The 14,222-nt window shown below is 43.6% G+C and overlaps 1 protein-coding gene across 2 annotated transcripts in view; it reads right to left on the bottom strand.

The window, feature by feature from the left end:
- LOC308298794 (butyrophilin subfamily 1 member A1-like) overlaps nt 1-14,222 on the bottom strand; it is a 38,225-nt gene continuing 24,003 nt past the window's right edge. The window contains exons 3-8 of one of the 2 annotated variants that reach the window (XM_080742470.1): nt 10,280-10,342; nt 9,454-9,631; nt 6,753-6,907; nt 5,425-5,441; nt 4,962-5,007; nt 1-1,827 (exon numbers count right to left, since the gene is read on the bottom strand). In XM_080742470.1, coding sequence (XP_080598596.1) covers nt 1,787-1,827; nt 4,962-5,007; nt 5,425-5,441; nt 6,753-6,907; nt 9,454-9,631; nt 10,280-10,334 — 492 coding nt within the window. In that variant the 5' untranslated portion in view covers nt 10,335-10,342 and the 3' untranslated portion in view covers nt 1-1,786. Of the gene's footprint in view, nt 3,692-4,961; nt 5,008-5,424; nt 5,442-6,752; nt 6,908-9,453; nt 9,632-10,279; nt 10,343-14,222 lie in introns of both variants that reach the window. The other variant, XM_080742469.1, reaches the window with a different exon arrangement.

Below are 14,222 nucleotides of genomic sequence, written 5' to 3' on the forward strand. Positions count from 1 at the left end.
GTGTAAAAGTTGTTCGGCATGAGGAGACGCATGTATACGGGTTTCATGGCTGTATCTCAAACAGAGCATGAGCTATACCTGTTCAAAGTTTGCACTTTCAAAGGCTTCATACAGCGCCACCCTTTGGTCAATTGTTGCGAGCTTCGTGTTTTAGCCGTTTGGCATAGTCCTCTACCATACTGCTGAATTTCGTAAAAAGCGAAGTGTCTAAATGATATATGATACAGCACTTTATTGTCAGTTTTCACTGAACTTTGTCTTGCGACACAGCAGCCAAGTATGCAAAACATATATACCGTAAATCACCAATTAATCGCCCGGTGGCAAACTGCTGCCGGGTCTCATATATCCGCCCGGGGTCCGACCCCATTTTGCGAAATAAACGCCCAGGCTACTAATTGGTGATTTACGGTATATCACAGTTTGTTTGAGGTTCAGTAAAATTGAGACCAGCACTTGTTTTTGGGCACAAGGTGGAGCAAGCACTGCCTCCTTCGGGGAACTATACTAAGGTTAGGGTTAGGTTTAGGCATACAGTAGTTTTACTGAGATTAGGATTGGGGTTAGGTTTAGGCATAGTAGTATTCACCAGGTTAGCATTCACCGGCATGGGACTATTGGGAACAATGGAGGAACAATGAGACATGGGACCAATGCAGTCAAATGCTCCAACACTGAGCAGCTCCTCAATGCCATTGACTTCTTCCAGGGACATAAGTTGAAGTAAAACAAGCGCTCCGGTCCCAATCTTACTGGTACCTCAAACAAACTAACATATACACACATTTGACATAACACATAGGATAACACAGGGTTACATACATAAAGATATACTGTACAGACAAGAGCAATGTCCACCGCCTAGCCTATCCTTGGCCAAACTCCTGATTAAGCCTTAAAGTCTGATGGACAAAGGACCTTTTTAGTCTGACCTGTTGGAATGATCAATGGCAGGGCATACAGCATTGATCGTTGAGGCTATACTGTAGCTTCACATTAATTAATTCAAATGATTTGAGAAATCATAGCATAACACCAAGATGAACACTCTGTGTACAGCATGGGGATTACTGGACAGCATTGGTCGCTGGTGCTGTACAAAGAGTAACGGTTTAAAACTAGAAAGATGCAATTCTGGGAAATTGCAATATTGATCTGAGAATTGGACAAACAAGTTGTATTTGATTGCTCAATATGCAGTACTATAGGCTACTGTATAGGTTATATACTAGAGCATGCGTTACGGGTCCCAAGCGGGGCCGGGTACCACAGTAACAATATTGAAATATGGGTTCAATGCCTCTCTTGTAGCGGTCTCTGAAAAACAGCGGAAACGTGCACAGATATGAAGACACTGAACCATCTCTTTTGTTTGCAGATCTGTTTAACCACAGGATTCATTTAGCCCTGAAACATAACAGCCGTGCTACAGTGTTGTAAGGAAAGCTTGCAAATCAGTTTTTTGCACACCGCACACGATGACTATGGACATCTTACTGCCGTCCCAACAACAATGTGAAAAGTTTGACTCATGCACGCCTGTCCTCAGGGGAACAGCAAGAGTGAAAAGAGAGCAAAAATCTCAATGCCTCGAAAGAAAAGCCAAGTTTGACATTTCTGTGTTGTGGTCGTTTGGATGGAAGTTATGCGCGCAGCGCGCCTCCTTCTACTCCCGTGTTACACACAAGATGGTGTCCTTAATTTTATTTGTGACAGTATTTGTGTCAAAACAAACAATGATCACTGTGTTCGGAGAGCGACCCCTGGAGTCACCGCACACGATGGGTCACCAGTTTCCATGTAGCTTACAAGACACTGCAGCGCGTGCTTACAGGGAGAAGAGATGAGACAATTATTAATGTGTAGCCTACTGCAGCTCATGAAGAAATATCAGCAGTCGGGTGATATCAATAGTGATTCCTGTAAGAAATTCATGCTTTTAGAACTAATTATTAATTCAGCTTCACAACTTCAAAACATAAAGATTGATGAGTGTAGTCTCTTGTAGCCGAAGTTACAATTGCTTCACGAGTAGTGTTATTCTTTTTTCCCCATATTGTTTTTCAATGAACAATGCAGAATGTACTGTAGGCTGATCAGACCTATGTTTGGTCCTCTATAAAGTTCGCCTCCGTTGACACCAGAGAACCGGACCATGGTCCGTTTGGAAGGGGACCGAATCCTGCATGCAAGCATAAGTCAGGAATGGTAAAAGTTGGTGAGCGGGTTCTGTGGAAGTCCACTGCGTTTTAGTTACCTCAGAAAGAAGAGGCGTTTCTGGCCCTTTTTGACCAGATTTGAGGTATTGAGGCTCCAGGTCGAGTCCTCTGAGATGTACACACCAGAGATTCCGTTAGCCGGTATTTACCGGCCATTGGCCGGTTAAATGTTTAATTGGCCGGTAATTATAAAGTCCACCGGCCACTGTGGCCGGCTGGGAAAATGCCTCTTAGGCTATTTTATCATTTAATCTTATTATTCACATAATTATTTGTCTAAAGCAGTAAAGCTACAACCATTAAAACCTATCATAATTTTTAATTTGTATCATGTTCTGTGAGTCTGACGACAGCGGAGCTCACCGCTGCTGCTGCTAAATGCTGCGCTGTGCGCATTAGATCAGTCTATATTCGTCGTACGATGGTTACGTGCATTGAAAATATCAGAGCTTCAAGCTCACAACAAGTCAGCAACGCGCGGCGCTGTGAGCTTGTATGTCTGCTATTTTAGATACGCAGGACGGCCATACGGAGAAGCACACATCACGTTTCACCACTGACAATTCCAGCAGCTTGTCCAAATCAGCGCTATACAGCGTGGGTTTAGTGTTATGATCCGAACAGAACTGGGGTTCTTCCGAGGTAATCTAGACCAAGCTGGACCCAGTAGACGATAATAAAAAAGGGACCCGAACTCTGTGGAATCACATGGATTATAAAAGCACGCAAATGACTTTCTGATCGCATGGATGTGATGCCACTGTACGGTGGTCAAAGCAACAGACTAACAGAGGCAAGTCAACCTTCCTCCTTGCGCCATCATAACATAACATTAAAAAAACAAAACAAAGGTTGTATGTTTGCATAATGAGACGTGAAGCCAAAATCATATATTAACTTATTAATTTGTAGGACACTGTGTGGCAGGGCACGCAAACGGTTCGCTTGAGTTGCATCCACTTTAACCTATTCACTTCTTTTTTGGCAAGCGATCTAGGCCTACATAAGTAGATAGTTAGGCTATTATTTCGTTAACTCAGGAACATATTGCAATTGCATCTGTAATAAAGAGGAGCCCAGCGCTATAATTATCAGTTGGGTGCACCATGCACACGCACATACAGTATCTCATCTGCAAACACGTATGTGACGTTCATTATAATATGGCCGATAAATTAATTGATTGGCCGGTAAAATATAATCCTGCCGGCCAACGTGGCCGGCCCCAAAAATGCCTAGCGGAAACCCTGGTACACACAGAGGAATTTTAAAATGAGAGAGAGCTGTGTGTAGCACTAGTGCCACGGCGTCATCAGTTGATCTGTTGGCCTTGCAGACAGTCAGTTACAGGGCTTGGCTAGATGGCGCTGCAACTGAAAACATTGCTCTCCCTTCTCATTAAACTCTGCCAGGTCCGACGACGACAATGACGACTGCAATAATTACCCACGCCCACCTGGGGAAATCCTTAGCTGGAGAAAAGATTACAGATAGAATGACGAAGAGGAGGGATGTGGAGAGGTTATATAGATTCCCATATTCTTTTACATAGTGGAGTAGACTTTAAAAATATTTAAGTATTCAAAAGTACATTCCAGACACGTTCCAGAAACAAAATCTATAAATCTTTAAAATGCAGTGGAGTGATACAGTGGAGTGAGCAGCACACCAGACAGTTTTTAAGTTGTCGTTTGTTTTGTTTTTATGTAACTTTTTTCTTTTTGTATGTCCTGTATTTATTGTCTATTGTTTGTGCTGTTTGATTGACTGAATATTTTGAATATTTTGTATGTATCATATATCTTTGATAAAAAAGGAACTAAGGTTTTCAGTGAATCCATCATGGCTAAAATGTAGTTTGAAGTCACAATGGCTTTGTATAGGAAGCGGGCGTGTCTGATAAAATGAATATCAAACATCTAAATACTGAATCAACAAACTTAAAAACTGTCTGGGATGCTCACAAACATAGGTGGAGGGTAATGAAGGCAAGCTGCTATGCTGGGTATTTTACAAATGCTATATAATATAATAGGTTTTTATATAATGTCCTGGCATTATATAGGTTGCTATATTATGTGTTGTGTTGTTGCTGCAGCCCCTCGTGACGATCAGGTGATAATTCAGGCTTAGCTTAATAAATAAAAAGCATCCAAAGTAGCCAATCCCATCCTGATACCGCCGCAAAGCATCATTCATTTTTGTAAACATACATTTTCAGAATTTCCGCCTGCCAATCGCTTTGTAGCGAACACCAGCACGCTATTTTGAGCAAAAGTCACAAAAGCCTGTTTAGACGTTAAAATACCCCCAATATATTAGAAAGGGAAATATCTATCTAAGCAAATGTACTTTGTTACGGTCCAGCACTGGTGTTGACTACAGCTAAGCACCCACAGCCAAAGAAGTGATCAGTGGAGGAGCACCTGCTCCATAATGCATGCAGTTCAGGCAGAAATAACTTACTTTAATTCCTTTGTTTCTGGGCAGCAAAGTAGGGAAAGATCAGAAGGCAATGAAGCAGCAAATATACTCTCACACTCAAAAAGAATGTTAGTACAGATTTGTAAAAGTGGTAATAATAGCAGCAATAGCATAAGAAATATTATTAGTATTATTTGCAGTAGTAGCAGTAGTCAAAGTAGTAATAATTTTGCTTGGCATGTTCCCATATACAGCAAGTTACTATAAAAGCTAAAAGAAAGAAGACATTGCGCAACGTTTTTTAATCTATGCACTCACTTGTGACTTCATGACTGTTGTGTATTGGGGACCGGTCATTGGGTGCCTGTTAAGCAGAGAGACAGACAGCTCAAAAATGTACAGTAGCACCATGAACTAGCTAACAGCCCTAATGCTTATGTGGCTAAATGCAGCAGCAACTAGTGAAAAGCCCTAGTGGAAGATGTTATGATAGCAAAAGGAGGACCAACTCTATATCAATGCCCGTGATTGCATCCGTTTAATCACAAGAGAATGAATGAGTTCAGACACTGATGTTGGGGATTAGGCCTGCCTTCCAAGGTTCCTGACGGGATAAACCTGGGCCAGTTGGCTACTGAATAGTATCTCTGATCTGGTCTAGCTCCGACCCCCAGCCCACCCACCCACACACACACACACACACACACACGCACACACACACACACACACACACACACACACACACACACACACACACACACAATATATCACATTAACACACCTTAGTTGATTCATGATCTGTGGGAAGAGACAAGAAGAGGAACTCATGAGTTTTTAACGGTAACATCTACTTAGTATGGAAGGAGGGTGGGAATGGGTGGGAGGTGTTGTGGTGCATGGTGGGTGTAGGGGGTGTGGGGGTGTAAAGACCCTGACATTGATATGAATTTGGCTTCAGGCCCCAATCTATGAACATTTTCTGCCAGGGACCACCATGAGAGAAAATGTGTGTTTAATACATTTTCAGGATTCATCAATATGTTCTATAAGCTCAAAACAGGCTATGATGTGATGCATTGTCAGCTTGTAGATCTGCTTGTTTTTGAATAAAGTATAAAATAAACGTGTATAATATAAACAATCTATTCATTATAGCTGATAAATAAGATATGATATCCAAAGTGCTCCTCCACTCATTAAAAGCTTTCTGCTGAGTGGACATGGCTTTATAACTTTAGCGCAGCTTGTAGCCATAATTACGTGTGGCGTTGTGTGTGAGTGTGTATACCAGTAAGGCTCCCTAATCGGGAGATAAGCGACCGTAGGTCACTTATCTCCACAAATAGGGCAAAAATGTGTTTTGCCAAAATCTTCCTGATCCATGTTGATGACATGAGTGTAGACATACTGTGTAGTGATTTTCGTGATTTTAGGGCAAAATCTGTAGGAGCAGTGTCCAAAAATGTGTTTTTAAAAATCGGCCTGGAGGTGGCGCTATATGGGACAGATTCATGTTGATGGGATGAGTGTAGACATACTGTGTACCGATTTGCGTGATTTTAGGGCGAAAATTGTAGGAGCAGTGTCCAAAAATGTGTTTTGCAAGAATGGGCCTCATGGTGGCGCTAGAAGAGGGCCATGTGAGAAATGAGGGGTGGGGTCTCCGCGCCGGCAAGGCGGACGAATAGGTACCGGCCCCGGCTGTCCCGGTCGCTCCTAGCCGGAGTTACGGCATTTTATGTGAGCTGCAGTGTAGGGGTCCCCGGGAATTCCCCGTGAGCAGCCCCGTTGGGGTGGTCATTTGGTCATGTTTGCGCATTTGGTCATTTTTTACATCTGGGGGTGAGCTCCGGGGGTCCTTGGAGGTTGTAGTTTGGCAGCCAAGGAACGTGTGTGCAAAATTTGGCATGGATCGGGGCAACGGTTGCGGAGATATAAGCAGGGAAAAAGTGTGACGTGTGAGGTGTGACAGACAGACTGACAGACAGACGGAGGGACGGAGTTACTTACACTTTGTGGTGGTTTTGATAGTAAAGTGCGACCTACGGTCGCAACTACTGTAGCCCATCTTTCTTGATAATTTCTCCAAACAAAAATGTATTGCCTTACCATTAACGATTAGTTGAATGTTGAATTGCTTCTTGAGCTTCTTGAGCTTCGGAACAAAGCACGTATAGTTTCCATCATCAGATGTTGTCACGCTCGAGAATGTGAGAGACAAATTGCCTTTCGGCACTGCATCCTGGTTTATGAAGGTTCTTCCCCTGTAGTAGGGAGGGGGGATAATCATCACGTTCAATTATTTGAACACACCCATTTAGGACATGATTAACACTATCAATACCAGTAAGGCTCCCTAATCGGGAGATAAGCGACCGTAGGTCACTTATCTCCACAAATAGGGCAAAGATGTGTTTTGCCAAAATCTTCCTGATCCATGTTGATGACATGAGTGTAGACATACTGTGTAGTGATTTTCGTGATTTTAGGGCAAAATCTGTAGGAGCAGTGTCCAAAAATGTGTTTTTAAAAATCGGCCTGGAGGTGGCGCTCCGATTTGCGTGATTTTAGGGCGAAAATTGTAGGAGCAGTGTCCAAAAATGTGTTTTGCAAGAATCGGCCTCATGGTGGCGCTAGAAGAGGGCCATGTGAGAAATGAGGGGTGGGGTCTCCGCGCCGGCAAGGCGGACAAATAGGTACCGGCCCCGGCTGTCCCGGTCGCTCCTAGCCGGAGTTACGGCATTTTATGTGAGCTGCAGTGTAGGGGGTCCTCCACTGGGGGCGCCACCACTTTTGCATCCGTTCTGGAGCACCAGGAGTCGTGGTCCCCGGGAATTCCCCGTGAGCAGCCCCGTTGGGGTGGTCATTTGGTCATGTTTGCGCATTTGGTCATTTTTTACATCTGGGGGTCCCCCTGGTCCCTGGAGCTCCGGGGGTCCTTGGAGGTTGTAGTTTGGCAGCCAAGGAACGTGTGTGCAAAATTTGGCATGGATCGGGGCAACGGTTGCGGAGATATAAGCAGGGAAAAAGTGTGACGTGTGAGGTGTGACAGACAGACGGAGGGACTGACGGACTGACGGACACTTTGTGGTGGTTTTGATAGTAAAGTGCGACCTACGGTCGCAACAAGACTTTCGACATCAAAAGTAACTGTATCTTGAAAATAACACCCCTTCACCCCAAATAAAAAAGGGGCATTTTCTGCCCATTCCGCCTGGTATGCATAAGCTGGTCTGCTCACTCCACTGTATCACTCCACTGCGTTTTAAAGATTTATAGATTTTGTTTCTGGAACAATATAGATTTCCATAGCTATGCAGATGACACCCAACTATATATCTCCGTATCCCCAGATAACTTCAATCCCATCAGCACCCTTGTTAACTGCATCTCTGATATTAACAACTGGATGGCAGACAATTTCCTTCAATTAAACAAAGACAAAACAGAAATATTAGTCATCGGAAGCAAGGAACTCAGAGATAAAATCTCACCCCTACTACAGCCAGTCACAACAAACATCAAACATCAGGTCAGAAATCTTGGGGTCATATTTGACTCAGAATTAAATATGCAAGCCCACATTAGAAACGTCACTAAATCATCCTTTTATCATTTGAGAAACATTTCCAAAGTTAAACCGTTTTTATCCCAAGCAGACACAGAAAGATTGATGCATTGTTTTATTTCCAGTAGGCTTGACTATTGCAATGCTCTCCTGTCTGGTCTCCCCAAGAAAGATTTGTATCGCCTGCAGCTTGTACAGAATGCAGCTGCACGCGTTTTAACAAAGACCAGGCGGAGAGCACACATCACACCCATTTTAAAGTCCCTTCACTGGCTGCCTATTAGTTTTAGAATAGATTTTAAGATCCTTTTATTGGTTTTTAAATCACTTCATGAAAATGCCCCAGCCTACATGTCTGCAATGACTAAATGGTACGTTCCAAACAGGCCCCTCAGATCCGCTGGCACTGGTCTTTTAACCCTTCCAGAGGATTCCGCAAAAATGGGAAAGAATGGGAAAGCGGCTTTTAGTTTTTATGGTCCGAACCTCTGGAACAGCCTACCGGAAACTTTAAGGGTCACTGAATCAGTTGAGGTTTTTAAAAGAAATCTTAAAACATACCTTTTTAGCATTGCTTTTACTTGATTTGCTGCTTGTTTTTTTTTCTTACCAATGTGTAACGTTGTATCTTTCATTGCTTATCTACTGTTAAATTGTTTTCTTATTGTTTCTATACTATTTGTTGGGGGTTTTAACCTAATTTTAAACCTCCTCTGTGAAGCACTTTGAACTGCACTTGCTGTATGAAACTGTGCTATACAAATAAACTTTGATTGATTGATTGAACAAAGCGTGTACAGCGGGCGAAGGGGTTGGCGACGTGTTCAGCTACCCACCAGACCCGTCTTGAAACAGGGACCAGGTGAGTGAATTGGGAGGGCTCGTTCGAAATCCTGTGCCGCAATGAAAGTTAAGGACAGCACGGGCCCCCCCAGGTGGGATCTTGGCCACTCCGCGTGTTAGGACCCATATGGTGAAATATGGTGAACTATGGCTGGTAATGGCAAAGCCAGAGGAAACTCTGATGGAATTCTGATGTGCAAATTGGTCGTCCGACCTGAGTATATAATAGGGGCGAAAGACTAATCGAACTCTCTAACTAATCGCTCATCAGACCCCACAAAAGGTGTTGGTTGATATAGACAGCAGGACAGTGGCCATGAAGTTGGAATCCGCTAAGGAGTGGGTAACAACTCACCTGCTGTAACCATTTTAAATTTTTGTAGTTTTAGCCCACCCTACCTGTAGGCATTAAGCTCGGCTTCAACATCTTCTTCCTTGTTCCTCTGCATATACACATACTGATTGAGGTCACATTCACCCTTACACCACATAAAAGTATGGGCAGGATCCATGGCACCAACATCACATGGCAGAACAGCAACCTTTCCAACAGAAGTTACTACTTTTATACACTTCCCTGAGAAGATAAGACAAAATAAAAACATAAGACATTCATGTGGTGTGTCACCAAGAATCAAAAACTAGTTAGTTAAGTGCAAAAATGTTTAATTTGTTTACATAATGACCTCCATTGCTAAAAAAAATAAAGAAAACACAAGCTGCAACCACCAATATTTACAAGCGACTTCATAGAAGGCAACACTGGCATACAGGAAACCCCTTGATTGGGGCTAGCCTTCACGTAATAGTGAATCGTAGCAGCATTCTGGCAAGCGCTGCCCTCCGTGCGTTCTCATTGGCTAAATACAAGACTAAGAAAACATGGACACCGCCATTACTATTCCAACAACTGCGACGGAGGCGTGCCATCTCAAGCAACTTGATCCATGTGAGACAGTGCCAAACAAGCTAAAACGAGTGAGTCGCCGTGTCGAATGTTGCCAAGGTTGCTTGAGCCGACTCAGCACCACTCGAGTTACGTACCGACAGGGACAGAATAGTAAATCATATTTGGGGTGAACTGTCACTCAAAGTGCCTCTGGCCAGTCAGAGCTTGCCTGATGGCCAACATCTTCCACTATCACGCCCCCATCCTAAATTAAAAGTGGAAACGGCGAAGCTGGACTAGGAATAAGGATAATACAAGGAGCTCCCTCATATTTACCTCCAGTGTAGAACAAAAGATACAGACACAGCATTGAGTGGATGCGGTAGCCCATCTTCACACCTAAAGAAAGAAAGAAAGAAAGAAACTTGATATTTGCCTCTGATATGTAGAGTAGAAAGTACAAATGGACCAAATGAAAGTAAAGTTAACTGATTTTTTTTTTTTTTTTTCATAATTCACATTTTAGTTGGGGTTTGGTATTACTGTTCTGATATTTTTAAAATGTCTTCAGCCCTCAGAAAGAGCTTGACAGGAACCACACTTTGTTTACAACTCGTGTTTGTCTATTCTTGTTATTTTACAATCAATATATTCATGGAATACACAATGCAAACAAAGCTGCAAAAATAAAGCATGTAACTGTTGTCATTAATTCTAACAACGCAGAGGGCTCGAAATCACAGCAAACTACATTACCCACAATGCTGTGTGTGTAAACATATCTCACTGGCTGATGTTACTGTGCCGGTAAGACATTAGCACTGTCACTAGCCAGATGCTAACTAAAAACACAGCAACCTACGGCTATCATCAGTCCTTGTCGCAAGCTAGATGCTAGCTCTGGTTCACGGCGTTAGTGAGGTTTGTGGTTGTATGTGACCTGACATACTGACATACTGTACTGTAAAATGCTATGACCCTCCATCTGACTGTAAATAAATTCAATGACCCTCCTCAAGAGATGAAAGAAAAAATATTAACCCTCCCTAGGGGTATCACAATATATTGTCCTACGATATGTGTGATGTTAAAATGTGACTAAGTATATTCGCAAAAGTAGGCCATACTTGTTTTATTTATTTTTTTATCCCCCCAAAAATATATAGGCTATACAGAGCATATGAGCGGAGCGGGACAATTTTTTAGTTTAGCTGAGACCGAGCGAGAGACCGCCTAGAGAAAAAGTTATCGGCCCGGACGGACGGACTCACAGTTTGTGGAGGTTTTGATAGTAACTGCGACCTTACGGTCGCAATTATTCCAGTGGAGAAACGCAACGTTTGGATTTTATAAGAATGCGACAGTAATGGATTGGATAACACTTTATCGGCCCGGCCACAGGGGTTAATCTGTCCCTGCAATCAATACATCTATCACTGCAATACTGCAGAGTCACATCCTGTTTGTTCGCCTGCAAGAACCTAAATTTTAACAACCATTAGCTTGGCTTCTCTCGGTGTGAATGCAGCATTATAAAAACTAGTAGACATTAGAGTGGGGATCTAGGGGTGTGTATCCATCCCTTACAAGGCGATTCGATACGTATCCGATACATGGGCTACGATTCGATTCAGAGACGATACATCTTACATACAGAACGATTCGATATGATTCGATTCGGTGCAATTTCGATACGATTTCGATTTTGTGGAATTTTATGCGATTCGATTGGATTCGATGCGATACGGTGTGATCTGATACATACATTTAATGAAACATTAATTTTCCATTCAATTAAGAAGCTATAATCTATAAAGTAGCATTGCTGACCTTCAAATAATGGATATCTCATAAAAGACCAAGGAATAACAGAACATTGTAAAGAAAGATGGATAACAAATCATTTTAGTATCATGTCATTGTTGTGTTCATTCTAAATAGACACAGACATGTAGATACAAAAAAATAATTAATGTAAACTACAAAGCCTACTGACATGGTTTGAAAATCTTTCTCACACACCCATGTCTAAGAGCTTCACTTTAGCAGTTATAGTTGGTCAGGTGGAGAAATATAAAACAAACACAAAAGGCCTGGCCCTTCAGGCTTCAGTACAGTGCAATAATTGTACTTTGCAAAGCTGCTATAATAACACTGAAAAACTAAAATACATCCTCACCAATGCCACAGATCAGATCAATCCTCAGCAATGCCACAGATCAGATCACCAAATAAAACTAGTAAAAGAGCCTGCTGTTATTCAGTCAATAAGATCATTTCAAAGAGATCCACTTTACAATAGTAACAACAGCAGTATAAAGTAAGTGCAACATTTGAAGTCTGGCACACATCATGTCTACTTGTTATCTTATGGCTCTACTGCAGTAGTTCTAAAAATCAATGTCAAGGACCCCCAGTTTGACATGGATCAGGCTCTTGTCTTAAGTTTAAATGGAACCAAATGGACCCATTAGGGTCCATTTGGTTCCATTTGTACACTCCCCTGAGTTACACATACCCAAGGGTCCATTAGGGTCCATTTGGTTCCATTTGTACACTCCCCAGACTGTTGCACATACCCAAGGGTCCATTTGGTTCCTATCATTTTGCCGAGAACCCCTCAAGGACCCTTGGGGGTTCCCGGACCCCACTTTGAAAACCAATACTCTATAGTAGCCCTTTGCAATAAAAGCTGATGCTGTGATTATTGCGACCGTCAGGTCGCACTTACTATCAAAACCTCTACAAACTGTAAGTAGTGTCAGTCCCTCTGTCTGTCACACCTCACACGTCACACTCTTGCCCTGCTCATATCTCCGCAACCGTTGCCCCGATCCATGCCAAATTTTGCACACACGCTCCTTGCCTGCCAAACTACAACCTCCAAGGACCCCCGGAGCTCCAGGGACCCCCAGGTCCCTGGGGGACCCCCAGATGTAAAAAATGACCAAATGTGCAAAAATTACCAAATGACCATCCCAACGGGCCTGCTCATGGGAATTCCCGGGGACCACCGACTCCTGGTGCTCCAGAACGGATGCAAAAGTGGTGGCGCCCCCAGTGGAGGACCCCCTCCACTGCAGCTCACACATGCCCCTCTTCTAGCGCCACCATGAGGCCGATTCTTGCAAAACACATTTTTGGACATTGCTCCTACAGATTTTGCCCTAAAATCACACAAATCGGTACACACTATGTCTACACGTCCCCCTACACCCAGGAACCAATGGCACTTACAGCCCTCTTTGTGTATACATGTCACCTGACGGTCGCTTATCTCCCGATTAGGGAGTCTTACTGGTTACCTTTGCTGTCGACAAGTGAGGGGGGACTTCTGATGGTTCTACTGGGAAAAGTGTTATCCAATCCATTACTGTCGCATTCTTATAAAATCCAAACGTTGCGTTTCTCCACTGGAATAATTGCGACCGTCAGGTCGCACTTACTATCAAAACCTCCACAAACTGTGAGTCAGTCAGTCAGTCAGTCCGTCCGTCCGTCAGTCTGTCTGTCACACCTCACACGTCACACTATTGCCCTGCTCATATCTCCGCAACCGTTGCCCCGATCCATGCCAAATTTTGCATACACACTCCTTGCCTGCCAAACTACAACCTCCAAGGACCCCCGGAGCTCACCCCCAGATGTAAAAAATGACCAATTGTGCAAAAATGACCACCCCAACGGGGCTGCTCACGGGGAATTCCCGGGGACCACAGACTCCTGGTGCTCCAGAACGGATGCCAAAGTGGTGGCGCCCCCAGTGGAGGACCCCCTCCACTGCAGCTCACATAAAATGCCGTAACTCGGGCTAGGAGCGTCCGGGAGAGCCGGGGCCGGTACCTATTCGTCCGCCAAGGCAACGCGGAGACCCCACCCCTCATTTCTCACATGGCCCTCTTCTAGCGCCACCATGAGGCCGATTCTTGCAAAACACATTTTTGGACACTGCTCCTACAGATTTTGCCCTAAAATCACACATCGGTACACACTATGTCTACACTCATGTCATCAACATGGATCTGTCCCATATAGCGCCACCATCAGGCCGATTTTTTCAAACACATTTTTGGACACTGCTCCTACAGATTTTGCCCTAAAATCACGCAAATCGGTACACAGTATATCTACACTCATCTCATCAATATGGATGTCCCATATAGCGCCACCATCAGGCCGATTTTTTGAACCACATTTTTGGACACTGCTCCTACACATTTTGCCCTAAAATCACGCTGCGACCTGACGGTCGCTTATCTCCCGATTAGGGAGTCTTACT

Source organism: Nannobrachium achirus, assembly GCF_963921795.1.
Source record: "Nannobrachium achirus genome assembly, chromosome: 15".
Lineage (NCBI taxonomy): Eukaryota > Metazoa > Chordata > Actinopteri > Myctophiformes > Myctophidae > Nannobrachium > Nannobrachium achirus.